Consider the following 26,451-nt stretch of genomic DNA (forward strand, 5'->3'; position numbering starts at 1 on the left):
ACCACCCGGCTTCGCCCGGGACTTGCATTCTTGTCTTGGATTAATACACGGCCTACGCGGAGGGGTTTGTTGGGGGGGGGGGGGGGGGGGGGGTGCGTGACGTCGGCAGACACACTGCGTGACGTCGACAGGCACACTGCGTGACGTCAGCAGGCACACTGCGTGACGCTGCCGCGTGCGGGTGACATCACAGATGTGACGTCACCGCTCACTTGCCATGCAATATATTTCCATTATTGCGCCCCCCCCAAATAGAAAAGTATATTTTTATACTTTTTTTGCATTGTGTAGAGTCTGGAATCTACCCACATGTCAAATTTCAAGTTTGTTGCATGTTGGGAAGTATGCTAAACATTTCGACCAGACACACATTCACAAATGTCCCTTTTATATGTATAGATAACCCTGTGAACCATGCGGCTCTTGACTCGGGTGCAACCGCAACAAACAAAAACATGAATAAGAAACATCTTAAGGTGACTACGTGCAACAGAAAAATCCGGGAAAAAACAGCAAAGTCTTCCAGAAAAAAACACCGCATATCAACGCTGTGTGCAAAAATCCCAGTGGGGTGCAAGTCAAACAATAACAACCATAAGACAATTTAGATTAAAGTTAAGAGGCTAACTCTGTACTACAAAAAACAAACACAAAAACTTTTCATAATTACCAAAATAAAGCTATAAAAACAATGTAATGGTGATCATAGGAACTGTGATTCAAATATAACAATAAACGATATACACATAACATGTACGACCAGACTATGCAGCCATAGCTAGCTGCATGAGTCACTCCATAACAGCAGGAGTATCAGTAGCAGTATAAAAAAAAAATACACCTTTAAAGATCAGCACACTATCATCAAAACTCAAGATCATTCGCCCAATCGGGGCCGTGATTATTCCGCTGCTGGATTGAGGAATGAGTGCGGGCGATAGAAGTGGGGGGGGGGGGGGGTACTTGGAGTTGGGTGGGCGGGGGGAGTGTCACACAAGGGGTTAATAGGGGAGGGACGGGAAGGAGTGGAGGGGCGAGGGGATGGCAACGGGAAATGGGGAAGAGGCGAGGAGGCTTGAAGAGAGAGAGGAATGGCAGGATGTTAAGGAGGGGGGCTGCATCGTGTGCAGGGGCAGTGTTGAGTCTGTGGTGGAGCGTTGAGTTAATGGTGCAGTGTTGAGTCTATGGGGCAGTGTTTAGTCTAAGGGGCAGTGTTGAGTTTATGGTGCAGTGTTGAGTCTGTGCTGCAGGGTTGAGTCTGTGGTACAGTGTTGAGTCTATAGTGCAGTGTTGAGTCTATGGACAGTGTTGAGTCTGTGGGGCAGTGTTGAGTCTATGGTGCAGTGTTGAGTCTATAGTGCAATGTTGAGTCTATGGGCAGTGTTGAGTCTGTGGGGCAGTGTTGAGTCTATGATGCAGTGTTGTGTCTGTGGGGCAGTGTTGAGTCTATGGTGCAGTGTTGAGTCTATGGTGCAGTGTTGAGTCTACGGTGCAGTGTTGAGTCTATGGGCAGTGTTGAGTCTATGGGCAGTGTTGAGTCTATGGGGCAGTGGTTAAGCCTATCGGCGGTACTGCTCAATATCCAGAGGAAGTTTATTCCCGTGAAAGGCTGCAAGGAGGGAGAAAGGAGAAAGACCAGCAATGGGATTGGTCCACAGGGAGAAGAGATGGAGAGACAAGGGAGAAGATCAGGAAGGAAGAGGAGGAGTCTTCTTTGGTTCTTTCGGTAAAGTCACGTAGAATGAGAATAAAATAATACATTGATAAAATAAAATAACACAATAATATTCTCACGACGTTTCGGCCACAACACAAGCGGCCTTCATCAGGTGAAGGGACGAGACTGTCTGGTAGGACAGCGCTGGAGTGAAAGAGCCACGTTCAGATCACGACCTTTAAGCTGTGTGAGAGGAAACAAAGCGCCTTGACAAAGGAATTAGCATATAATTTAGCATTGAAATGGCTGAGTGATTAGCTTGTGAATGGTCTCGTCCCTTCACCTGATGAAGGCCGCTTGTGTTGTGGCCGAAACGTCGTGAGAATATTATTGTGTTATTTTATTTTATCAATTTATTATTTTATTCTCATTCTACGTGACTTTACCGAAAGAACCAAAGAAGACGAATCATTGCAGTCACGAAAGCTTTAAATCGAAAAGAGGAGGAGTGTAGGGCAACAAGGAAGGAGACGAGAGACGCGATACGAATCGGCTCGTATGCAAAGAGCTACACAGATCTGGCGCCTCGCACGTGGGTTGGGGGTGGGGGGGGGGGGACCTACATCCAGCAGCGGATAGTTCCCGCGTGGATGACGACGACGACAACGATTAAAGATGCCGATCACGAAGAGTTAAGGGCGCCGTGACCCCGTCCCCTCCCCGGCTCTCGCGCACCGCCCCCCAAGGTGTGCCAGCGGCTGCGTCAGGACCAGTACAACGCGGAGTGGCTGGAGGAGCAGGCGGTGCCCTACGCCCACCTGGATGACCAGTGGCTGGGTTACGACGACACGCGCAGCTTCACCTACAAGGTGATGGTGCCGTCGCCTTGCCTCGCGTGTTTGCCCCACCGCCCATGCCACCTCGCGAGGGCGCCGAGCCAGAGAGCTGGACGTTAACTGCCTTGCTCCGGGGTGCAGGAGGTCGTGGATTTGATCCCAACCCTAACGTTGCGGTGGTTTGGAGATGTTAACTAACTCGCCAGGTGTGCAGGAGGTCGTGGAGGTTCGATCCGGACCCTGACGCCCACAGTGGATAGGAGATGTTACCTACTTCGCTTGGTATACAGGAGTTCATGGGTTCGATCCCAACCAACCCTGACACCAAGGTGCATATGAGATGTTAACTACTTCACCTGGTATACAGGACTTCATGGCGTTCGATCCTGACCCTGATGCTGCGGTGGCTAGGAGATATTAACTGCCTCGCCCGGTATGCAGGAGGTCATAGATTCGATCCCAAACCTCGCGCCTTCTCTTAGTCGTCGGGTTTTTCCGTCCACATTTAGAATCAACGTCCGCATTGAGAGTATTTGACTGCTGCTTTAAATTTCCACGTGATAAGCCACTTCGTTGCGCTATCGATTGTGGCCAGGTCGCTTCTGAAAAAGAGCAACTCAGTAGTGGACAGAGACAGTGACAGACCGGTCTCTGATGGCGGTGTCTAGACAATGGCAGACAGAGACAGACCGGTCTCTGATGGCGGTGTCTAGACAATGGAAGACCGAGACAGACCAGTCTCTGATGGCGGTGTCTAGACAATGACAGACAGAGACAGACCGGTCTCTGATGGCGGTGTCTAGACACTGACAGACAGAGACAGACCGGTCTCTGATGGCGGTGTCTAGACACTGACAGACAGAGACAGACCGGTCTCTGATGGCGGTGTCTAGACACTGACAGACAGAGACAGACCGGTCTCTGATGGCGGTGTCTAGACAATGGCAGACCGAGACAGACCGGTCTCTGATGGCGGTGTCTAGACAATGGAAGACCGAGACAGACCGGTCTCTGATGGCGGTGTCTAGACACTGACAGACAGAGACAGACCGGTCTCTGATGGCGGTGTCTAGACACTGACAGACAGAGACAGACCGGTCTCTGATGGCGGTGTCTAGACACTGACAGACAGAGACAGACTGGTCTCTGATGGCGGTGTCTAGACACTGACAGACAGAGACAGACCGGTCTCTGATGGCAGTGTCTAGACACTGACACACAGAGACAGACCGGTCTCTGATGGCGGTGTCTAGACAATGACAGAGACAGACCGGTCTCTGATGGCGGTGTCTAGACAATGGAAGACCGAGACAGACCAGTCTCTGATGGCGGTGTCTAGACAATGACAGACAGAGACAGACCGGTCTCTGATGGCGGTGTCTAGACAATGACAGAGACAGACCGGTCTCTGATGGCGGTGTCTAGACAATGGAAGACCGAGACAGACCGGTCTCTGATGGCGGTGTCTAGACAATGACAGAGACAGACCGGTCTCTGATGGCAGTGTCTAGACAATGGCAGACAGAGACAGACCGCTCTCTGATGGCGGTGTCTAGACACTGACAGACAGAGACAGACCGGTCTCTGATGGCGGTGTCTAGACAATGACAGAGACAGACCGGTCTCTGATGGCAGTGTCTAGACAATGGCAGACAGAGACAGACCGCTCTCTGATGGCGGTGTCTAGACACTGACAGACCGAGACAGACCGGTCTCTGATGGCGGTGTCTAGACACTGACAGACAGAGACAGACCGGTCTCTGATGGCGGTGTCTAGACACTGACAGACAGAGACAGACCGGTCTCTGATGGCGGTGTCTAGACAATGACACACAGAGACAGACTGGTCTCTGATGGCGGTGTCTAGACACTGACAGACAGAGACAGACCGGTCTCTGATGGCGGTGTCTAGACACTGACAGACAGAGACAGACTGGTCTCTGATGGCGGTGTCTAGACACTGACAGACAGAGACAGACCGGTCTCTGATGGCGGTGTCTAGACACTGACAGACAGAGACAGACCGGTCTCTGATGGCGGTGTCTAGACACTGACAGACAGAGACAGACCGGTCTCTGATGGCGGTGTCTAGACACTGACAGACAGAGACAGACCAGTCTCTGATGGCGGTGTCTAGACAATGACAGACAGAGACAGACCGCTCTCTGATAGCGGTGTCTAGACACTGACATACAGAGACAGACCGGTCTCTGATGGCGGTGTCTAGACACTGACATACAGAGACAGACCGGTCTCTGATGGCGGTGTCTAGACACTGACAGACAGAGACAGACCGTCCGACTCTGTCATCGGCCTTCCGTTGTGGCGTTGCAGCTGTGTTGGCTAAAGAGCAAGGGTCTCGCTGGCGCCGTTCTCTGGTCCCTGGATTTCGACGACTTCACCGGGACCGCGTGCCAGCAGGGGAGACACCCTCTCCTGAGCACCATGAACAGAGTCCTCGACACCCACACAGGTAATCTCGACAACCACACAGGTAACCTCGACATCCGCACAGGTAACTTTGACGCCCGCACAGGTAACCTCGACACCCAAACAGGTAACCTCTACAGATGGGCGAGTGAGTAAGTGAATGGTCGAGTGAATGAACGGGATGGATGTGTAATTGAATTATTAGTTGCGTGAATGAATGGGTGGGTGGGTAAGTGAATGGGTTGGTGGGTTAGTGATTGGTCAAGTGAATGGATGAGTGTGTGAAAGGGTGGGTGAGTGAATGTTCGAATGAATGAATGGGTGGGTGGGTGAGTGAATAGTCGAGTCAATTAATGGGTGGGTTGGTGGATGAGTGAATGGTCGAGCGAGCGAATGGATTGATGTGTGTGAGTGAGTGAGTGATTGGTCGAGTCAATGGACAAGTGAGTGAACGGGTGGGTGTGTGAGTGAGTGAACGGGTGGGTGTGTGAGTGAGTGAATGGTCGAGTGAATGGATGAGTGAATGAATGGATGGGTGGGTGAGTGAAGGTTTGAGCGAGTGAACGGGTTGGTGGGTGGATGAGTGAATTGTCGAGCGAGTGAACGGGTGGGTGGGTAGGTGAGTCAATGTTCAAGCGAGTGAATGGGTGGGTGTGTGAGTGAGTGAATGGTCGAGTGAATGGACGGGTTGGTGAGCAGGTGAGTGAATGGTCGAGCGAGTGAATGGGTGGGTGGGTCAGTGAGTGAATGGTCGAGAGAATGAACGGGATGGTGGGTGGGTGAGTGAATGTTCGAGCGAGTGAATGGGTGGGCGGCAGTAGTGGCGTTCAGTTTGTCATCGAGTTGTGGCTGCCGCTGCTGCTTCTTCCACGCAGGGAGCTACAACGAGTGCCTGGCCTCCATGCTGAACCGCACGGAGGAGATCTCGGAGCCACTGCCCTCCGAGTCCGTCGACTCTCCTGGCCGCGCGGAGCGGATGCGTCGTCACGCCTCGCTCCACCTCGTCCTGATGCCGCCGCTTCTACTCCTCGTCCTCCGCCTGGTCGACGTTAATTGGCGCTAAGCTGTGCCAACGAGGATTGGGGGAGGGCGGTGAGGGAGGCGAGGAAGGGGGGTGAGAGTGGGAGGGAGGTGAAAGAGGGAGTGGCGGAGGGAGAGAGGTGAGGGAGGTAGGTGAGAGTGGGAGCGAGGGAGGAAGGTGAGGAAGGTGAATAAGGGAGGTGAGGGAGGTGAGGGAGGGAGGGAGGGAGGGTGGGGAGTTCAATGAAACATTGTCGACAAAACAAAAGATCGAACCAAACTGTTTCCCGTGTAAATCCCGTGTCAATGTTTAACGTAAACATTAATTTCAATTAACACGAAATCGTAACGCAACAAAAACAACGACAACAAAACCGCCCAACCGTCCGATTCTGTAAATTGCGCAGACGGTAAAATGCGTACGCATCGGACGGACGACCCTGCCTTCTCTCACGACGTCGTCGATGTTTGAACCGGAAAGAACAGACAGGTGGACTCCTCCACAAATCTGGCTGTCACCTGATGAAGCTGTTTGTAATTACTGGCGAAACGTCGTACTCGGATTGTAAATGCTGTGGCTTCGCTCTCCAACACACAACCGGTGTGCTGTACTAGTATACTACACTACACTATATACTACACTACCATACACTATACACTACTATACACTACACTATACGCTACACTATACACTACTATACAACTACACGATGCACTAGTGCTGTACTAGTGATGAATTGTCACGTTCTGTTTACGTGACAACCCTTACTAGTTGGCTGCGACGGGTGGTGGTGGGTTTTAATGACACATTTATATATTTACACGAAATAACCCCCAAAAAAACCTACGTTTTAAACTGAAAGCCCACGTGTTAAACTGACAGAACGATTCATACTAAAGGGTTTTTTTGGGGGGGTTAGATCACGTAAAGTTTAAATGTTGTGTCGTAACCCTCCGCCACCTGACACAGCCAGTAAGGGTTGTCACGTTAACAAAACGCGCCAATTACTTAACTACTTCAGCCCACCGGTGTGCTGGAGAGTAAATACACAACATTCACAATGTGAGTAGCACCGTGATGTGTCGCCGGTAATGACATCAACCAGCTTCATCGGGCGATTTGCCAGAATAGTGAAGCATTTCCACACTGATTCCGGTCTTAGATAGAGCAGCAGGACGACGCCATCGCTGAACTCCATCAGGTGCTGAGATCAGAGACGGAGGAGCGGGGCGTTGTAATTATATAACAGATTATTATTAAATCAGCTAATTACCATGTGTTTCTTCTGTAAGGAACACAGTCGTAAGATGTATTACTTTATATTCTTTGGGTCTTTCGGTAAAGTCACGTAGATAGGTTCAAAGAAAATAACAAAAAATAACTAAAAACTACGACGTTTCGATCGCAACGCAAGCGGCCGTCCTCCTGATGCACGCGGGACTCTACGACACTTCCCGACACGTGGTCGTCCCCGGATGTTACATCATCATCGCGACAAAGAACTGCTCGCGCCCGCGTCAGATGATGGCGGTGTCGGCTCTGCCGGGCAGGGTGGGACCCTGAAGCCGCTGGGTTACGTCTCGCGTTGTGGCGGTCAAACCAGGCGGACGCCCCACGGTGGCGATGAGATGTTGACTACCTCACCTGGTATGCAGGAGGTCGTGGGTTCCATCCCGACCCTGACGACGTCTGTTGTATACTTGGGAGTTTGCGTGTCTCTCTCCCTGTGGTCGCGTGGAATTCTGTCCGGGTCTTGTCTCCACATTTACAATCGACATCGCGCGTTTAAAGTATTTGGCTGCTATAAATGACCACGTGATGATAAGCCACTTTGTTGGGCTATAATTTGTGGCCAGGTCGCTTCTGAAAAAGAGCCACATAGCTCCACAGTGGCTAGGAGATGTTAACTACCTCGCCTGGTATGCAGAACGTCATGGGTTCGATCCCGACCCTGACAAAACCTGTATATTTTGATTTTGCATGTTCTGTCCGTGGTCGTGTTAACTTTTTCTCCGAGTGTTCCGGTTTTTCCCTCTATATTTAGAATCGACATCACGCGTTTAGAGTGTATGGCTGCTATACATATCCACACGATGATGATGAACCACTTCATTGAACTATCATGTGGCCACTTTGCTTCTGAAAAAGAGCTATATAGCTCAGTGGGCACCACGGTGGCTAGGAGATATTCTTAGTTTTTTCGGTAAAGTCACGTTGAAGAGAAACAACAAAATAACAAAATATATATAAAACAATAAAAAAAATTCTCACGACGTTTCGACCATAACTCAAACCGACACACCTGATGATGACCGTTTGAGTTATGGTCGAAACGTCGTGAGAATTTTTTATTGTTTTATATATATTTTGTTATTTTGTTGTTTCTCTTCAACGTGACTTTACCGAAAAAACTAAGAATATGAATTACTGCAGTCACGAAAGCTTTAAATCAAAATTGGCTAGGAGATGTTAACTACCTCGCCTTTTATGCAGGAGTTCGTGGGTTTGATCCCGACCCTGACTATGCCTGTTGTATATTTCGAGTTTGCTTGTGCTCTCCGTGGTCGCTGGGATTTTTCTCTGGGTTCTCTGGTTAATCTCTTCACATTTACAATCAGTATCACTACGTATTTAAAGTATTTGGCTGTGCTATAAATTTCCACACGATGACGATAAGCCACTTCGTTGAGCTATCATTTGTGGCCAGGTCGATTTTCTAAATATAACTAATAGCTCAGTGGGCCTTACCTCGTAAAATAAAAAGGTTAAATATATTTTACTTTTTTAGTTAATTCTTTTAGTGCTTTGCTCGCCTTTCCTATACTTTTGATTATTTGTTGTAACTTTCTGACCCCGTGCCCCTACTGGACATCTGTGAAAAAGAGCTTCACAGCTCAGTCGGCCTTACTTGGTAAAATAAAGCAAATATAGTCGTAATATTTGATACAAATTTTGCCAGTTTCTTTTTCTCAGTCCCGAACAGCAACAGCAACCGGATAAGCCACAGTTCCGTCCGTATCGGATCACACCTAGGGATGGTGTTCGCCGGCAAGCGCCTGGTGGCCGGGTGACCCACGTAACCCGGTCAGGCCCAGCCAGAAATGGCTACGTGGCGCCGTTCTGTGGGCCCACCCATCCGCAGGACGAAGGGTGAGGGGCGGGTGCGATGCCAGTATGGCAGGGAGAGAGGATGTTTTCGGATGGACTGGACCTTGTCGATGGACACTGGCTATTGTGACGCGGAATGTCACCTCACTGGGGGGGAAGGAGCTAGAGCTGGTGGAGGAGGTGGAAAGGTATCGACCCGATATTGTCGGTCTCACTTCCACACGCAGCATTGGCACTGGAACCAATCTTCTCGATCAGAGGCGGTCTCTCTCCTATTCTGGAGTAACCCCTGGTGGGAGGCCCCGGGCAGGTGTGGTGATACCCAAAAGCCCCCGGCTGGGTGCTGTTAGGTTGGAATTTGTCCGAGTAGAGGAGAGGGTCGCTTCAATGAGACTTCCGTCTCAGAGAGGAACACTGACCGTTGTTTGTGCTTATGCACCAAACAGCAGCTAAGAATATTCAGCCCTCTTGGGGACGGCGGGTGCAGTGCTCGAGAGTGCCACCTACCGACTCCATAATTAGAAATATAATTGAACAAAAATATCGCGAGATTTCGATCGCAACGCAAGCAATCGTCTTCTCACCTGAAGAGGGGATCCCATGGGGGTACCCTCATTTTGTTTGTAGAAGGAGCCATTCCAAGTAAAGTAGCTTTAAATCTAGAATTAAAGTAGGTATTGTTGAGGCAGTGCCTAACCAGTGCAGGTGTATCGGGGTCTAGTCCATGTTGGACCAAATTTTCAATTATTTCAATGGTATCAGGTACTGGGACCTTGGTGAACAAAGAGACCACATCGAAGCTGACAAGGATATCGTCAGGGGACAGTACAACATCTTTGACCATAGAGACCAATTGGGCTGAGTTAAGTACTGCTGAGGCGGTCTTGCCAGTGAAAGGCAGCAAGGTACCTGACAGAAAACGGGCTAGTCTATAGGTAGGGGAGTTGATCGTGGATACGATGGGTCGTAGTGGGGTGCCTTATTTATGAATCTTGGGAAGACCATAGAATCTAGGGGGTCTTGCAGCAGAAGGTTTTAGGGAGGGACGTTTAGTTGGGTCGATTAGGGAGGTCGAACTTGTGATGATCTTGTTGGTTTTTATCGCTAGGCTATTGGTCGGGTCATTTTTTTATTTTTGAGTAACTTCCATCGTTGAGCAGATTCTGGATTTTGTTGTTGTATGAATCTCTATCCATAATTATGGTAGCGTTGCCTATATCAACTGAGAGGATGACTATATCAATTGTTTTTTTTAATTCGCGAGTTCAGAGCGTTCATTTTTGCTGTTACTAATGGGTTTCTTAGCATTCTTAAAAATAGTGGCTATTTCAGCTCTCGCAACGTCTGCTTGGATGTGTCCCACGCCTTTGAGGGCTACATCGACCTGAGAGATGATATCATCTACTGGTATGTGTTTTGGGGTGACAGCAAAATTCAGTCCCCTAGCCAGTACTGTTTTCAGATTGTCCGAAATCGGGGTGCTACTCTGATTAATGACGATTTTGTTAACGTCAAGTTTTGGTATATGTGGAACTGGGTTCTTCTTTGATAGGTGGTTGAATTTAGAAATCAGGTTAGCTTTACATTTGACTGACAGTGAATCAGCAGAAGAAGCAGTCATGTTGTCTACGTGATTCCAATCAAAGGTGACATTTTGTGTTAACATTAAATTCGATTGTAGGAGAGTCCTGTCTAAAGTATCGAGTTCAAATCGGAGTAGCCTTATCCTCTCTGAGATTAAAGATAGGCTGGCCTTAAACAGAATCTGTTTAGAATTCGGAGAAGATACAGCAGCAGAAGTGAGTGTGAAAGCAATGGGTATTACCTTGTGATCGCGGCATCTTTTGAGGAAGGTCAGCGTCTCGATGAGCTGCGACTTCTTATCCCGTTGTCTGTTAAAAGCTCTAACAGATAGGTGAAAGCCCTCCCCGTAGAGGTTATCAATTCTAGATTTAAAGCTTTCGTGACTGCAAGGATCCATACTCTTTGGTTCTATTCGGTAAAGTCACGTAGGTAAAAAATAAAACAAAAATCACGACGTTTCGGCCACAACACAAGCGGCCTTCATCAGGTGAAGGGATCAGGCTGTCTCGAGGACAGCGCTGGAGTGAAACACAGCCACGCTCAGACCTAATTTGTATGCTAATTCCTTTGTCAAGGCACCTTGTTTCCTCGCACACAGCTTAAAGGTCTTAAATTCCCCTTTCACACCATCAATATGTAAACTCCCCCCCCCCCACGCCAACCGGCATGTGCACCCGTACACCACCTCTATGCTAAGTCGGCCAATCAAATGCTAATTTTTATGCTAATTCCTTTGTCAAGGCACCTTGTTTCCTCGCACACAGCTTAAAGGTCGCGGTCTGAGCGTGGCTGTGTTTCACTCCAACGCTGTCCTCGAGACAGCCTGATCCCTTCAATCCCGACCCTGACAAAACCTGTATATTTTGATTTTGCATGTTCTGTCCGTGGTCGTGTGAACTTTTTCTCCGAGTGTTCCGATGTTTCCCTCTATATTTAGAATCGACATCACACGTTTAGAGTGTATGGCTGCTATACATATCCACACGATGATGATGAACCACTTCGTTGAACTATCATGTGGCCACTTTGCTTCTGAAAAAGAGCTATATAGCTCAGTGGGCACCACGGTGGCTAGGAGATGTTAACTACCTCGCCTTTTATGCAGGAGTTCGTGGGTTTGATCCCGACCCTGACTATGCCTGTTGTATATTTCGAGTTTGCTTGTGCTCTCCGTGGTCGCTGGGATTTTTCTCTGGGTTCTCCGGTTAATCTCTTCACATTTACAATCAGTATCACTACGTATTTAAAGTATTTGGCTGTGCTATAAATTTCCACACGATGACGATAAGCCACTTCGTTGAGCTATCATTTGTGGCCAGGTCGATTTTCTAAATATAACTAATAGCTCAGTGGGCCTTACCTCGTAAAATAAAAAGGTCAAATATATTTTACTTTTTTAGTTAATTCTTTTAGTGCTTTGCTCGCCTTTCCTATACTTTTTATTATTTGTTGTAACTTTCTGACCCCGTGCCCCTACTGGACATCTGTGAAAAAGAGCTTCATAGCTCAGTCGGCCTTACTTGATAAAATAAAGCAAATATAGTCGTAATATTTGATACAAATTTTGCCAGTTTCTTTTTCTCAGTCCCGAACAGCAACAGCAGCCGGATAAGCCACAGTTCCCTCCGTATCGGATCACACTTAGGGATGGTGTTCGCCGGCAAGCGCCTGGTGGCCGGGTGACCCACGTAACCCGGTCGGGCCCAGCCAGAAATAGTTACGTGGCGCCGTTCTGTGGGCCCACCATCCGCAGGACGAAGGGTAAGGGGCGAGTGCGATGCCAGTATGGCAGGGAGAGAGGATGTTTTCGGATGGACTGAACCTTGTCGATGGACACTGGCTATTGTGACGCGGAATGTCACCTCACTGGGGGGGAAGGAGCTAGAGCTGGTGGAGGAGGTGGAAAGGTATCGACCCGATATTGTCGGTCTCACTTCCACACGCAGCATTGGCACTGGAACCAATCTTCTCGATCAGAGGCGGTCTCTCTCCTGTTCTGGAGTAACCCCTGGTGGGAGGCCCCGGGCAGGTGTGGTGATACCCAAAAGCCCCCGGCTGGGTGCTGTTCAGTTGGAATTTGTCCGAGTAGAGGAGAGGGTCGCTTCAATGAGACTTCCGTCTCAGAGAGGAACACTGACCGTTGTTTGTGCTTATGCACCAAACAGCAGCTAAGAATATTCAGCCCTCTTGGGGACGGCGGGTGCAGTGCTCGAGAGTGCCGCCTACCGACTCCATAGTTAGAAATATAATTTAACAAAAAATATCGCGAGATTTCGATCGCAACGCAAGCAATCGTCTTCTCACCTGAAGACGATTGCTTGTGTTGCGATCGAAACGATCGAAACATCGTGATGTTTTTTTTATTGATAATAGGTTTTTTTTTTCCCTTTAATCTGACAACATAACAGGTGTTAAGATTTTGATTTAAAGCTTTCGTGACAGCAGTAATTCATATTCTTAGTTTTTTCGGTAAAGTCACGTTGAAGGGAAACAACAAAATAATAAAATATATATAAAACAATAAAAAAATTCTCACGACGTTTCGACCATAACTCAAACGACCATTTATATATATAACTCAAACGACCGTTTATATATTAAATATATATTAAATTTTTATTTATTATTTTGTTGTTTCCCTTCAACGTGACTTTACCGAAAAAACTAAGAATAGGTGTTAAGATATTCTTGGTTCTTTCGGTAAAGTCACCGAAAGAACCAAGAATATGAATCCCTGCAGTCACGAATGCTTTAAATCAAAGGTGTTAAGATGTTAAAACACCAAACTGAAACCTTTTACAAGGAATCACAATGCTTGTGGTCAGAATGCAAACAAAACATACTCTGATAATATATGCATTGTCCTTGAAACTGCTTGGTCCACACCAGAGACAGCTGAGACGAGGCTCAAAATAAAGCTGTCACTGGTGTGGACCAATCAGTTTCAAGGACAATGCATATATTAAATTTTGATTTAAAGCTTTCGTGACTGCAGTGATTCATATTCTTGGTTCTTTTGGTAAAGTCACCTGATGATGACTACTTGTGTTGCAGTTGAAACGTCGTGAGAATTTTATTGTTTTATATATTTCATTATTTTATTGTTTTCCCTTTAACGTGACTTTACCGAAAGAACCAAGAATATAATGCATATATTTTCAGTGTTTTTGTGGAAGTTTGAGGAGCTCCTTAACCCTTGGAAACAGCTGGGGGGTCGGATGAATCACGGTTGCTGAAGTCACTGCAGCGGTCGAGGGCCTTCGTAGATGCAAAGCTGCTGGGGTGGTCGAGATTTGCCCAGAGTTGTTGAAAGCGCGGGACAGTGTAGGGGTCTCGTGGTTAACACTACTTTTCAATGTTGCATGGAAGGTGGGTACAGTACCTCTAGATTGACACACTGGGGTCGTGTTTCCCATTTTTAAAAAGAGGAACCAGAGGGTGTGCTCCAACTACAGAGTGATCACATTCCTCAGCGTCCCAGGTAAAACCTGTGCCAGAGTGCAGGAAAGGAGCCTCCGCCCGGTGGTGGAGCCTCAGATTCAAAAGGAACAATGCAGATTCCGTCATGGTCTTGGAACAATGGACCAGCTCTTTTCCCTCTCACAGATATTTGAGGGGTCATGGGAGTACGCTTCTCCAGTCTCCCTCTGTTTTGTAGACGTGGAGAAAGCATATCACCACCGTGTTCCCCGCAATGCGTTGGGAGGTGCTGCGAGAGTATGATGTACCGGTGCCGCTTTTGTGCGCTATCCTGTCCCTCTATTCCCGGAGTGAGAGCTGCGTTCGTATTCTTGGTGTTAAATCAAAGTCGTTCACTGTGGGTGTTGGACTCTGCCAAGGGTACGTCTTGTCTCCACTCCTATTTGTGATTTTCATGGACAGGATATCAAGGCGCAGCCGAGGTATGGAGATTATCCAGTATGGGGGCATGCAGGCGGCGTCGCTGCTTTTTTCAGATGAAGTGGTCCTATTCTATATTTAAAGCTTTCGTGACTGCAAGGATCCATACTCTTTGGTTCTATTCGGTAAAGTCACGTAGGTAAAAAATAAAACAACAAAAATCACGACGTTTCGGCCACAACACAAGCGGCCTTCATCAGGTGAAGGGATCAGGCTGTCTCGAGGACAGCGCTGGAGTGAAACACAGCCACGCTCAGACCGCGACCTTTAAGCTGTGTGCGAGGAAACAAGGTGCCTTGACAAAGGAATTAGCATAAAAATAGCATTTGATTGGCCGACTTAGCATAGAGGTGGTGTACGGGTGCACATGCCGGTTGGCGCGGGGGGGGGGGGGAGTTTACATATTGATGGTGTGAAAGGGGAATTTAAGAGCTGCGAAAGTTTGGGGTACCACTACTTGAAAAATATACTGTACCATTGAAAATTAGTTTAATGTTTGGTTCGATTTAGAACATCTTTCCAATGGTTGCTTAATTTGAAACCATCTTCTCGGTTGAAATTGTGTCTGTGCTTGTAGATCTGAATTGCCTCGTGAACAAATCTCTGATAAAAACCCGTGGGTTTGCAAAGAACCTTGGTATCGGAGAAAATTATATAGTGATCACCCACAGCGTTGTAACAATGATCAGCTACGGCAGAAGAATTCGTTTTTCCGTGTTTCAAATCTGATTTGTGCTCGCGAATTCGGTCAGAGACATGTCGCTTTGTCTCCCCGATATAGCAATCACCACAGGTACAACTCAATTTGTAAACCCTGGGGTACTGTAAGTCAGGAATGACATCCTTCACGGATGGGATCAGATCACGAATTTTGTTTACTGTATTGAACCGGACCTGGATCTTGTGTTTATTTAGAATTTTGGAAATACTTTTAGTAACGCCTACTATATATGGTAGTGTGATGGTTTTGACCGGAGTATCAAGTGGTTGTTTCTGTATGGAGGGAGGAACAGCTTGGCGGATGGTACGGTCAGAGTAGCCATTCCTTTTGAGGGCCAGGTGTACATGTTTTAATTCACTGGTCAGGTGGTGTTGGTCCGAAATGCAATGAGTCCTATGGTATAAAGTTTTGATGAGAGAATTCTTCTGGGCTGGGTGGTGGTGGGAATCAGGCTTCAAGTAGGAATCCGTGTGGGTGGGTTTCCTGTAGACAGAATTCCCCAATGAGCCATCAGGTCTCCTCTCAAACAGAACATCCAAGAATGGTAGCTTGCCATCTTTCTCCACCTCCATGGTGAATTTGATGGCGGGATGTCTGGAATTGATGTGGTGTAGGAAAAGGTTCAGAGCTGGGAGGCCATGTGGCCAAATGACGAAAGTGCCATCCACATATCTCTTCCACAGGGAAGGTCTGAGGGTGGAAGTCTGGATGGCGTCTGATTCAAATTTCTCCATGAAAATATTGGCTATCACTGGTGACAAGGGGGATCCCATGGGGGTACCCTAATTTTGTTTGTAGAAGGAGCCATTCCAAGTAAAGTAGGTATTGTTGAGGCAGTGCCTAACCAGTGCAGGTGTATCGGGGTCTAGTCCATGTTGGACCAAATTTTCAATTATTTCAATGGTATCAGGTACTGGGACCTTGGTGAACAAAGAGACCACATCGAAGCTGACAAGGATATCGTCAGGGGACAGTACAACGTCTTTGACCATAGAGACCAATTGGGCTGAGTTAAGTACTGCTAAGGCGGTCTTGCCAGTGAAAGGCAGCAAGGTATCTGACAGAAAACGGGCCAGTCTATAGGTAGGGGAGTTGATCGTGGATACGATGGGTCGTAGTGGGGTGCCTTCTTTGATGAATCTTGGGAAGACCATAGAATCTAGGGGGTCTTGCAGCAGAAGGTTTTAGGGAGGCACGTTTAGTTGGGTCGATTAGGGAGGTCGAACTTGTGATGATCTTGTTGGTTTTTATCGCTAGGCTATTGGTCGGGTCATTTTTATTTTTTGAGTAACTTCCATCGTTGAGCAGATTCTGGATTTTGTAGTTGTATGAATCTTTATCCATAATTACAGTAGCGTTGCCTTTATCGGCTGAGAGGATGACTATATCACTTGTTTTTTTTTTAATTCGCGAGTTCAGAGCGTTCATTTTTGCTGATGTTACTAATGGGTTTCTTAGCATTCTTAAGAATAGTGGCTATTTCAGCTCTCGCAACGTCTGCTTGGATGTGTCCCACGCCTTTGAGGGCTACATCGACCTGAGAGATGATATCATCTACTGGTATGTGTTTTGGGGTGACAGCAAAATTCAGTCCCCTAGCCAGTACTGTTTTCAGATTGTCCGAAATCGGGATGCTACTCTGATTAATGACGATTTGGTTGACGTCAAGTTTTGGTATATGTGGAACTGGGTTCTTCTTTGATAGGTGGTTGAATTTAGAAATCAGGTTAGCTTTACATTTGACTGACAGTGAATCAGCAGAAGCAGTCATGTTGTCTACGTGATTCCAATCAGAAGGTGACATTTTTTGTGTTAACATTAAATGAGATTGTAGGAGAGTCCTGTCTAAAGTATCGAGTTCAAATCAGAGTAGCCTTATCCTCTCTGAGATTAAAGATAGGCTGGCCTTAAACAGAATCTGTTTAGAATTCGGAGAAGATACAGCAGCAGAAGTGAGTGTGAAAGCGATGGGTATTACCTTGTGATCGCGGCATCTTTTGAGGAAGGTCAGCGTCTCGATGAGCTGTTACTTCTTATCCCGTTGTCTGTTAAAAGCTCTAACAGATAGGTGAAAGCCCTCCCCGTAGAGGTTATCAATTCTAGATTTAAAGCATTCGTGACTGCAAGGATCCATACTCTTTGGTTCTATTAGGTAAAGTCACGTAGGTAAAAAATAAAACAACAAAAATCACGACGTTTCGGCCACAACACTAGCGGCCTTCATCAGGTGAAGGGATCAGGCTGTCTCGAGGACAGCGCTGGAGTGGTCCAACATGGACTAGACCCCGATACACCTGCACTGGTTAGGCACTGCCTCAACAATACCTACTTTACTTGGAATGGCTCCTTCTACAATCAAAATGAGGGTACCCCCATGGGATCCCCTTTGTCACCAGTGATAGCCAATATTTTCATGGAGAAATTTGAATCAGACGCCATCCAGACTTCCGCCCTCAGACCTTCCCTGTGGAAGAGATATGTGGATGACACTTTCGCCATTTGGCCACATGGCCTCCCAGCTCTGAACCTTTTCCTACACCACATCAATTCCAGACATCCCGCCATCAAATTCACCATGGAGGTGGAGAAAGATGGCAAGCTACCATTCTTGGATGTTCTGTTTGAGAGGAGACCTGATGGCTCATTGGGGCATTCTGTCTACAGGAAACCCACCCACACGGATTCCTACTTGAAGCCTGATTCCCACCACCACCCAGCCCAGAAGAATTCTCTCATCAAAACTTTATACCATAGGGCTCATTGCATTTAGGACCAACACCACCTGACCAGTGAATTAAAACATGGACACCTGGCCCTCAAAAGGAATGGCTACTCTGACCGTACCATCCGCCAAGCTGTTTCTCCCTCCATACAGAAACAACCACTTGATACTCCAGTCAAAACCATCACACTACCATATATAGCAGGCGTTACTAAAAGGATTTCCAAAATTCTAAACAAACACAAGATCCAGGTCCGGTTCAATACAGTACACAAAATTCGTGATCTGATCCCATCTGTGAAGGATGTCATTCCTGACTTACAGTACCCCGGGGTTTACAAATTGAGTTGTACCTGCGGTGATTGCCATATCGGGGAGATAAAGCGACATGTCTCTGACCGAATTCGCGAGCACAAATCAGATTTGAAAAACGGCAAAACGAATTCTTCTGCCGTAGCTGATCATTGTTACAACGCTGTGGGTGATCACGATATAATTTTCTCCGATACCAAGGTTCTTTGCAAACCCACGGGTTTTTATCAGAGATTTGTCCATGAGGCAATTAAGATCTACAAGCACAGACACAATTTCAACCGAGAAGATGGTTTCAAATTAAGCAACCATTGGAAAGATGTTCTAAATCGAACCAAACAATAAACTAATTTTCAATGGTACAGTATATTTTTCAAGTAGTGGTACCCCAAACTTTCGCAGATCTTAAATTCCCCTTTCACACCATCAATAGGTAAACTCCCCCCCCCCCACGCCAACCGGCATGTGCACCCGTACACCACCTCTATGCTAAGTCGGCCAATCAAATGCTAATTTTTATGCTAATTCCTTTGTCAAGGCACCTTGTTTCCTCGCACACAGCTTAAAGGTCGCGGTCTGAGCGTGGCTGTGTTTCACTCCAGCGCTGTCCACGAGACAGCCTGATCCCTTCACCTGATGAAGGCCGCTTGTGTTGTGGCCGAAACGTCGTGATTTTTGTTGTTTTATTTTTTACCTACGTGACTTTACCGAATAGAACCAAAGAGTATGAAGTGGTCCTTTTTTGCCTCGTCAGTCCGTGATTTCCAGTGTGCACTTGAACGGTTTCATGCCGAACATGAAGCGGCTGGGATGAGTATCAGCACCTCCAAATCTGAGGTAATGGTTCACTCCCGGAAGATTGTGATCTTCAGGTGATGGGGGAACAGCTGCCCCTAATGGAGGTGTTTAAGTGCTTCGGGGTCTCTTTCGCGAGTGATGGTAAGTGGGGGCGTTGGATCGGTGTGGCGAGTTCTAGAACAAAGCTCTATGGTCATGAGCTTTGGGTAATGACCGAAAGGATGAGATCGCGGGTACAAGGGGCCAAAATTAAAGTTTCTCCGCAGGGTTGCCGGCCTCACTCTCCATGATCGTGTGAGGAGCTCAGTAATCTGGAAGGGCCTCAAAGTTGAGCCGCTGCTCCTCCGGATTGGGAGGAGCCAGTTGAGGTGGGTTGGGCACCTGGTAAGGATGCCCCCCGATAGACTCCCCCTGGAGCTCTACCGGGCAAGTCCAACTGGGCAAACACCCCAGGGATAGTCCAGGACACGCTGGTGGGACTATGTTGCTCTGCTGGCCTAGGAACCCCTGGGAATTCCCCAGGAAGAGCTAGATTATGTGTACAGCAGTGTATAGTAGTGTATGGTGTAGTAGCGTACAGTAAATGTAGTGCTGGAGTCTGTCGCCAGGGAAAGGGAGGTCTGGACTGCTACCACTGAACACGCTGCCGTCGCGACCCTCACCAGAACAAGTGGATTGAGAAACGAACGGACGGACGGCACCCCCCCGCCTCACCCTCCACTACAGGCGGATGAGACTGAAAGATGGATGCTGACGTATCAACATTTTCAATCTCAGGTGTTGGAAAGGATAAAAAAAACACAATGACGCAAACGAGAATCATGAACCATTCATAATTGCAAGCCTCACCAGATAATATACACCGGTGAGTCAATCAGCTTTGGTACAATTATAGATAACGTATGCGAAGTATATTTCTTTCTTTTAAATATGCAGGTAATACAAATCCTGTAGTATGCCATATACCATAACCGCTTTACAAAGCACACTTGCTTTAGATATAAAATAAAATTGTCTTGGTTGGTGGGCCTGAGTCGACGGACGGACAGGGGGGGGGGGGGCCCAGAACATCGATTGATTCGACGTCTGTCCACGGACTTGATGACGTTTCACTCGAGCCACCGTCAACAAGGCGTCCCACAGGCCAGCAATAATGCAGGAACGATTTACAACGAGCCCCCGGTATTCGCGACGTTCTCGCGAGGCCACCGTGGATCGATTTTTTTTTTTGTTTACGACGCGCCTTCCGACACGACTCCGAACGCATTTGACCGGAGGGGAGGAGGGGGTCCCCGTCTGTTTTCACACAGTGTACGTTGAATTTATTTCGCGTCGCGCATACGAAAACCGTCGCTAATCGGAGTTGGAGTTGGGGTGGGGGGGCGGATGTGACCTGGCATGAAGCGCTTGTTATCCTCGAGCATGTTTGCGTGTGTGGACGATGTCTGCACCGATAATACGCCGTTGAATACACCCCGATCAAAGGAAGGGGGGGGGGGGAGAGAAAACAAGACCTTCGGTGAATTACGTTTCCACAGTCGACGGGAAAATTGGGTCCCGATTAACTGACGGAGCTTCCAAGGAGCGCGTCGTAACGCCGTAAAGAGCGGGGGGGTGGGGGGGGAGGGAACCCGCCGGTATTCACCATTGAAACCCATCTCGTTGTCAACCACAAAAAAAAGATACACGATTCAATATTTTCCTGAAAAGATCGCTGTGCTGCATGGTGGCTGTGTGTTTGCCTTGCGTTGGTGACGCCGTGTGGGCTGTATGTACGGAGACTCCTTTACTTACGAGCTAGGTTCTAGGGGTCTGCTCGTAAGTCGATTTGTTCGTGAGTCCAACTGTGCTCCCGTCGATTCTGAACGTGTACGACACGTGCACTAAACACGGGGAATGGCTTTAAAAGTTGTATAGTCTCCTGTAGACGTAGATGCCGCTGGTTCTTCACGGTCTGCCGATGTAGATGCCACCACCGCCATCCATTGCGAGGCAGTTGAACTTACAACTCTTGGTCCGAACGGGCAACCGGACATAGGGAAAGGTTAGTAGCTCTGAAAGTTCGTGAGTCGAATGCTCGTAAGTAGAGGAGTCCCTGTATGTTGGAACTTCTTTTGCACCGTACGTAGCCTAAACCGCGCTCAGAGGAGGTGCTTTGCATCTTGTGCTTGTTCACAATTTACAACGACGCATTCTGGAAACCCGACTCATTATGAGGGGTGGGCGGGGGCGTAGGGGGGGGTTTGGGGGGGCGGGGGAACTCTTCCACTTATGGGATGAAATTACGACAGGGTTTCCAGGAACAGCGTTGTAACGTCGTACAAGCGGGGACCGCCTATATACGTAGACATACATACATATACATACATGCACCATTGCAGTAAAATGCATTCCATCAGGTGACACGAGCAGGCCCACTGTGATCTCTGCTTAAACTAAAAACACTCCACTCAATTGCTACAATGGTCATTACCTACACCATTATGCAGGCCATGCATCATATAGCCTTATGTCTCTAGGCCTCCTAGAGATGGGATAGTAATGGGCATCTAGACCTCCGAGAGTCGGAAACCCTGAATCTCTAGCCCTCCAGGACATGACTATTACGATTAGCTATTTTTCTTTGACCAGGTAATACCCACATCTGAGCTACATTGCTCTTTGTCAGTAGCGACCTGGCCACATGTTATGATAGTTCATCAATATTGGATATCATCATCATCATCACACGTGGCAATTTATAGTAGCAGCCGAATAATCTAAACTAATAAACTAAACGATTTTTATTTACGGGATAAGGCCCACTGAGCTATATAGCTCTTTTTTTAGAAGCGACCTAGTCACAAATGATAGCTCAACTTAGTAGCTTATCACGTGGAAATTGATTGCAGGCAAATACTCTAAATGCGTTATGTTGCTTCTAAATGTGGAGGGGAAACCCCGAGAGGACCTGGGAAAAAAATCCACACGACCACGGTGAGAGAGACACGCAAACTCCAAATATACAGCAGCAGCAGGCGTCAGGATCTGGATCGAACTCACGACCTCCTGCACACCAGGCGAGGTAGTTAACATCTCCTAGACCACAGTGATGATGATGATGATGAGAGAGAGAGAGATGCAGACTCCAAATATAGAGCAGCAGCAGCAGGCGTCAGGGTCTGGATCGAACCCACGACCTCCTACATACCATGCGAGGTAGTTAACATCTCCTAGCCACCGTGGCGACCTGGTGAATATCCTGAGCCTGATGTATCTCCTCGGTATGCTGACTCAACCTATAAACCTGCTGACGTAAGAGATAAGAGGTATGATCCCACCAGGGCCTGAACATGCGCTTCCCGAGTATCCAGAAACTTAAAGGGGACATGAAAACATCAACCGCAGTTCGGAATTGGACGGTATCTGGACTGGCAGGGAATTAAGGGTCTCCGGTGTCGTCTTGCGAAAAAAAACTTTCCGGGGATTAAACGGCCGCGGTGGGGGAAAGCGTCCATCCAGGCAAGATGTTTTTCCCCCTTCGCAGACTCGGGACGTCTTTTATTTAGTCCTGCAGGAATCCGTTGAGCCAGGAAAGCTCTTTTGTTCGCACTGCTTGCCCATACTTTTCATTCCTATCGTGTTTTCGCATTTTTTTGTTCGTTCTTGAGTCCATACTGGGCATCTTGTGAGACAAGAAAAAGGTGCGTAGCTCATGGCATTCCTCCTCCAGTATAAATAAACATTCTGGAGATATGAATAGATTACGTGACTCATATTCTTGGTTCTTTCGGTAAAGTCACCATGTAGAAGGGAAACAATAAAATAATAAACATAAAACAATAAAATTCTCACGACGTTTCGACTGCAACACGAGCAATCATCATCAGGTGTGTGAAAACCACAGCAAGAAAAAAATGTTCTTGCTGTGGAATTGTTTTTCTTGCTGTGGTTTTCACACCTGATGATGATTGCTTGTGTTGCAGTGGAAACGTCGTGAGAATTTTATTGTTTTATATCTTTATTATTTTATTGTTTCCCTTCTACGTGACTTTACCGACAGAACCAAGAATATGAATCCCTGCAGTCACAAAAGCTTTAAATAAAAATTCTGGATATAGTTATTCCTGAGAAAAAAATTTTGGCTTAAAACTTTTGTGACCGCAGGAATATTGATATTCTTGGTTCTTTTGGTAAAGTCACGTAGATAAAAAAACAAAAAATCGAGGTAACATTTTTAAAAATTTCAAATAATAAAATTAAAACAATACATTTCAAACAATTTGCTGTTATTCTTTTTTTTTCTATTTACACGACTTTATCGAAAGAATCAAGAATAGCAATATTCCTGAGTGAATCACCTTCCCATTCGGCTCAGTGTTTGGAGAAAGCGGAGCATGGCCAGCTGCTCCTTATTTCTGAGCACTCAAGTGACCCACCCAACCAGCCTTGTGCAAAGAAGCAAACCAATGATGAAGAAGAGGAATAGGAATAAGAATAACGCATTCATAAATTATATCCATTCTAACATCCGCGTATTCATGTAGGCACGTGTGCACACACACACACACAGATCCCCGGTACAGCCTGTAACAGACCGTAGGGGCAAGTGCTGTTAGCGACCACCTACGAAGGCCAGCACGGAACACGAAAGGGTGGGTGGCCAGCACCATGCCCGACCGCCTTTGTCTCTCCCAGTGGCGATGGTCACTACACACCGCTACACCAGGTACTCATTTGAGGCCGAGTCGACCTAGGGGAGGTCCCAAGGCCGGTTCAGAAAATCGTCACTGGGTGGTGTTGGTGGCCGTGAGTGGGAATCGAACTCGGGTCGCTGAGTCCGTAGCACAGCGAAGCGCTCACCGCTACACGACCGCTCCCCCACGCACACAGATGCACACACACACACATACACATGCAAGCACTCGCGTGTGTACATCTACATTCACATATACGCCGACTTGCACGGATAAACACAGTTATGGAATGCGTCAATTGGCACTCGTGGGCGTCCTCTATTGCACAAATACACGCGCGGGGTGCAGTGGCGGCTGTTGGCTAAATAAAATAAAAATCTAAATCTTAGTAAAAGTTTGCGCTTATAAGGCACGCCTGCTTTTCACATCCTGGTGCCGTCGCAGCACCACCGCTCGCGCGCGTGTCCACTTCCAGTTCACGAGCAGTCACCATCGTACATATTGTGTATGCATGCACGGTGGACTTCTTTCGCACCGTACGCAGCCAACCGCGCTATTCGGAGAACAACAAGCAGCCCCAAATAAATTTGTTCGTTAAGCTAGACGACTTTAAAAGTTCAATCTTGATTTTGAAGCTTTCGTGACTGCAGGAATCCATACTCTTTGGTTCTTTCGGTAAAGTCACTTGGGTAGAAAATAATCAGATAAATCACGACGTTTCGGGCGCAACACAAGCGTCCGTCATCAGGTGGGAAAGCTTTCCCTTGCTTTTTATTCGACGCGTGTGCGGCGATGGCGCAGCCATCGATCGAGGGTCGAGAATTTGAACCGCGCTGTGTGATCGGCATCGCGCTCGCTGAAGGTGAATGCCTTCAGGGTTGTCGTGGACTGTGTATACGCAACCGCGCACAATTCTCTGAGTTACTTATAACCGCTTTGCCGTTACTTATTGCCAATTATGGACTCAAGGCTATTATCCTATCATCTCATAGAGTTCCCGGCACGTAATAATATGCTACACAGTGGCAGTGGGGGTCGCAAAATGCCGATTTATTACTAATAAACCCCAATGATCGAAATCCCTAATTTTGATCGGATCATTGGGGGGGGGCACGTGCCACCCCCCCCCCACCCCCCCACCCCCCACCCGCACTGGCTCCACCAGTGAGCGGAATAAGTGCCCTTCCGCACCGGGCGTAAAAACGTTAAAACAAAACCCACAGTTTACAAACTACGGAACGCGGAGGTGTAGTTTTGTTGGCATGGTCGCATTTTTGTTACTTTCTCGACATCGCGACCGCTGGGACCCCGTAACGACAGGCTAGCCGCCCAATAAAATACTTTGCCAGCCTGTTAAACGTGTGTAATTAAGACAGCAGGATACTCCTCCATCTGTACACTTAGTAAAATATATATACACACACACACAATAATTCCCTATCGACCAACCGCCACTCTATGCACAGATAAAAACAAAGATCCCCCGTATAACATTAACAGAATGTTGGGGCAAGTGCTGTTAGCGAGCACCTATGAAGGCCGGCATGGCACACGAGGGGGTGGGTGGCCAGCACCACGCCCGTCCGCCTTTGTCTCCCCAGTGGCGATGTTTTTACACACCGCACCAGGTACTCATTTGAGGCTGAGGCGGCCTAGGGAAGGCCCAGGACCGCTTCAAAGTAATCGTCACTGGTGTTGGCCGTGAGCGGGAATCGAACTCAGGTTCGTAGTGCCGCGCGCTAACCGCTACACTACCGCTCCGCCCTAACTAATTCCGCTCGCTCGCTCGAAACACACTCACACTGCCACGTCAACACACACACACACGGCAAAAACGAAGCTAAGCGATCGGGAGATCGATCGACGGCTCCGCCGACGCCCATATGCCCGCCTATAGGTTTTGGTAGATGTTGTTGGTGTAGCCTCCCAGATCCTTGGACTTCAACTTCTCTTTGATGCACTGGTGGAGGAAGATGTACTGCTCCTGTGGGGATCGTGCACACGCACACGGAGAGAGAGGCTCCGGTCAGCTGCGCGGCCGTTGTTTTCGTTGCATGCAACATTTGTGCCTCGGTTAACGGTGACTTCGGGTCAACGGTTTTTCATGTTAACGTTTGGCCCATAGGGGACCGCCCCCCCCCCCCTCCCCATGGTGTCTCGACGCACGTCACAAACGTTGACCGATGGTCACGCGTTTTTGGTTAGGTACGCGGTGGTGCCAATTTCGGGCCAATCGGAGCACTCGTAAGTCAGGGCCGAGCCATGCCCTCAGCCAATCAGCGACGCCCATTCCGTAAGCCTTTTAAACCTCGACCGGCTTCGTTGACATTATTACGTTTTGGCAGTAAGAAACAGCTCTCTCTCTCTCGCCCCAAGACTTGGTCACTTTAAAAGCGTCATTCTTATATTCGATCGAACAGTCATTTCAGTTAACGGCGCTTTCCGGATAGAAAACAAACGTTGGCCGAGGGACTGCTGCACGTGCTGGAGGAGGATGTCACGAGGCTCTGTGGATATGTGGGCTGGCATCCGTTCACACATTTTGCAGGGTTGTCCCATGAGCCTGAAATCGTAGGGGAAAATAACTCATTCATATTTGTTTGGTCTCTGCAGGCCCAAGATGTCTCCGAGTAAGGAAGAACGAGTCCAGATAATATAATTCAGGACTAATGGTGGACACGTTGAG

General features: G+C 47.8%; 1 protein-coding gene and 1 long non-coding RNA gene across 6 annotated transcripts in view; one reads left to right on the forward strand and one right to left on the reverse strand.

The window, feature by feature from the left end:
* Positions 1-1,996: 1,996 nt before the first annotated feature.
* Positions 1,997-6,016, forward strand: LOC142907655 (uncharacterized). Its single transcript, XR_012931178.1, has 3 exons — positions 1,997-2,526; positions 4,828-4,966; positions 5,799-6,016. It is a non-coding gene; the product is annotated as an uncharacterized LOC142907655 (long non-coding RNA).
* Positions 6,017-19,903: 13,887 nt separating this feature from the next.
* LOC116957659 (receptor-type tyrosine-protein phosphatase beta-like) overlaps positions 19,904-26,451 on the reverse strand; it is a 91,163-nt gene continuing 84,615 nt past the window's right edge. For all 5 annotated transcript variants that reach the window (XM_076057244.1, XM_076057247.1, XM_076057243.1 and 2 more), the window contains one exon: positions 19,904-25,749. In XM_076057244.1, the coding sequence (XP_075913359.1) occupies positions 25,657-25,749 (93 nt within the window). In that variant the 3' untranslated portion in view covers positions 19,904-25,656. The remainder of the gene's footprint in view (positions 25,750-26,451) is intronic.

This window comes from Petromyzon marinus, chromosome 80 (assembly GCF_048934315.1).
Source record: "Petromyzon marinus isolate PM22_M1 ecotype Great Lakes invasive population chromosome 80, UKy_Petmar_22M1.pri1.0, whole genome shotgun sequence".
NCBI lineage: Eukaryota > Metazoa > Chordata > Hyperoartia > Petromyzontiformes > Petromyzontidae > Petromyzon > Petromyzon marinus.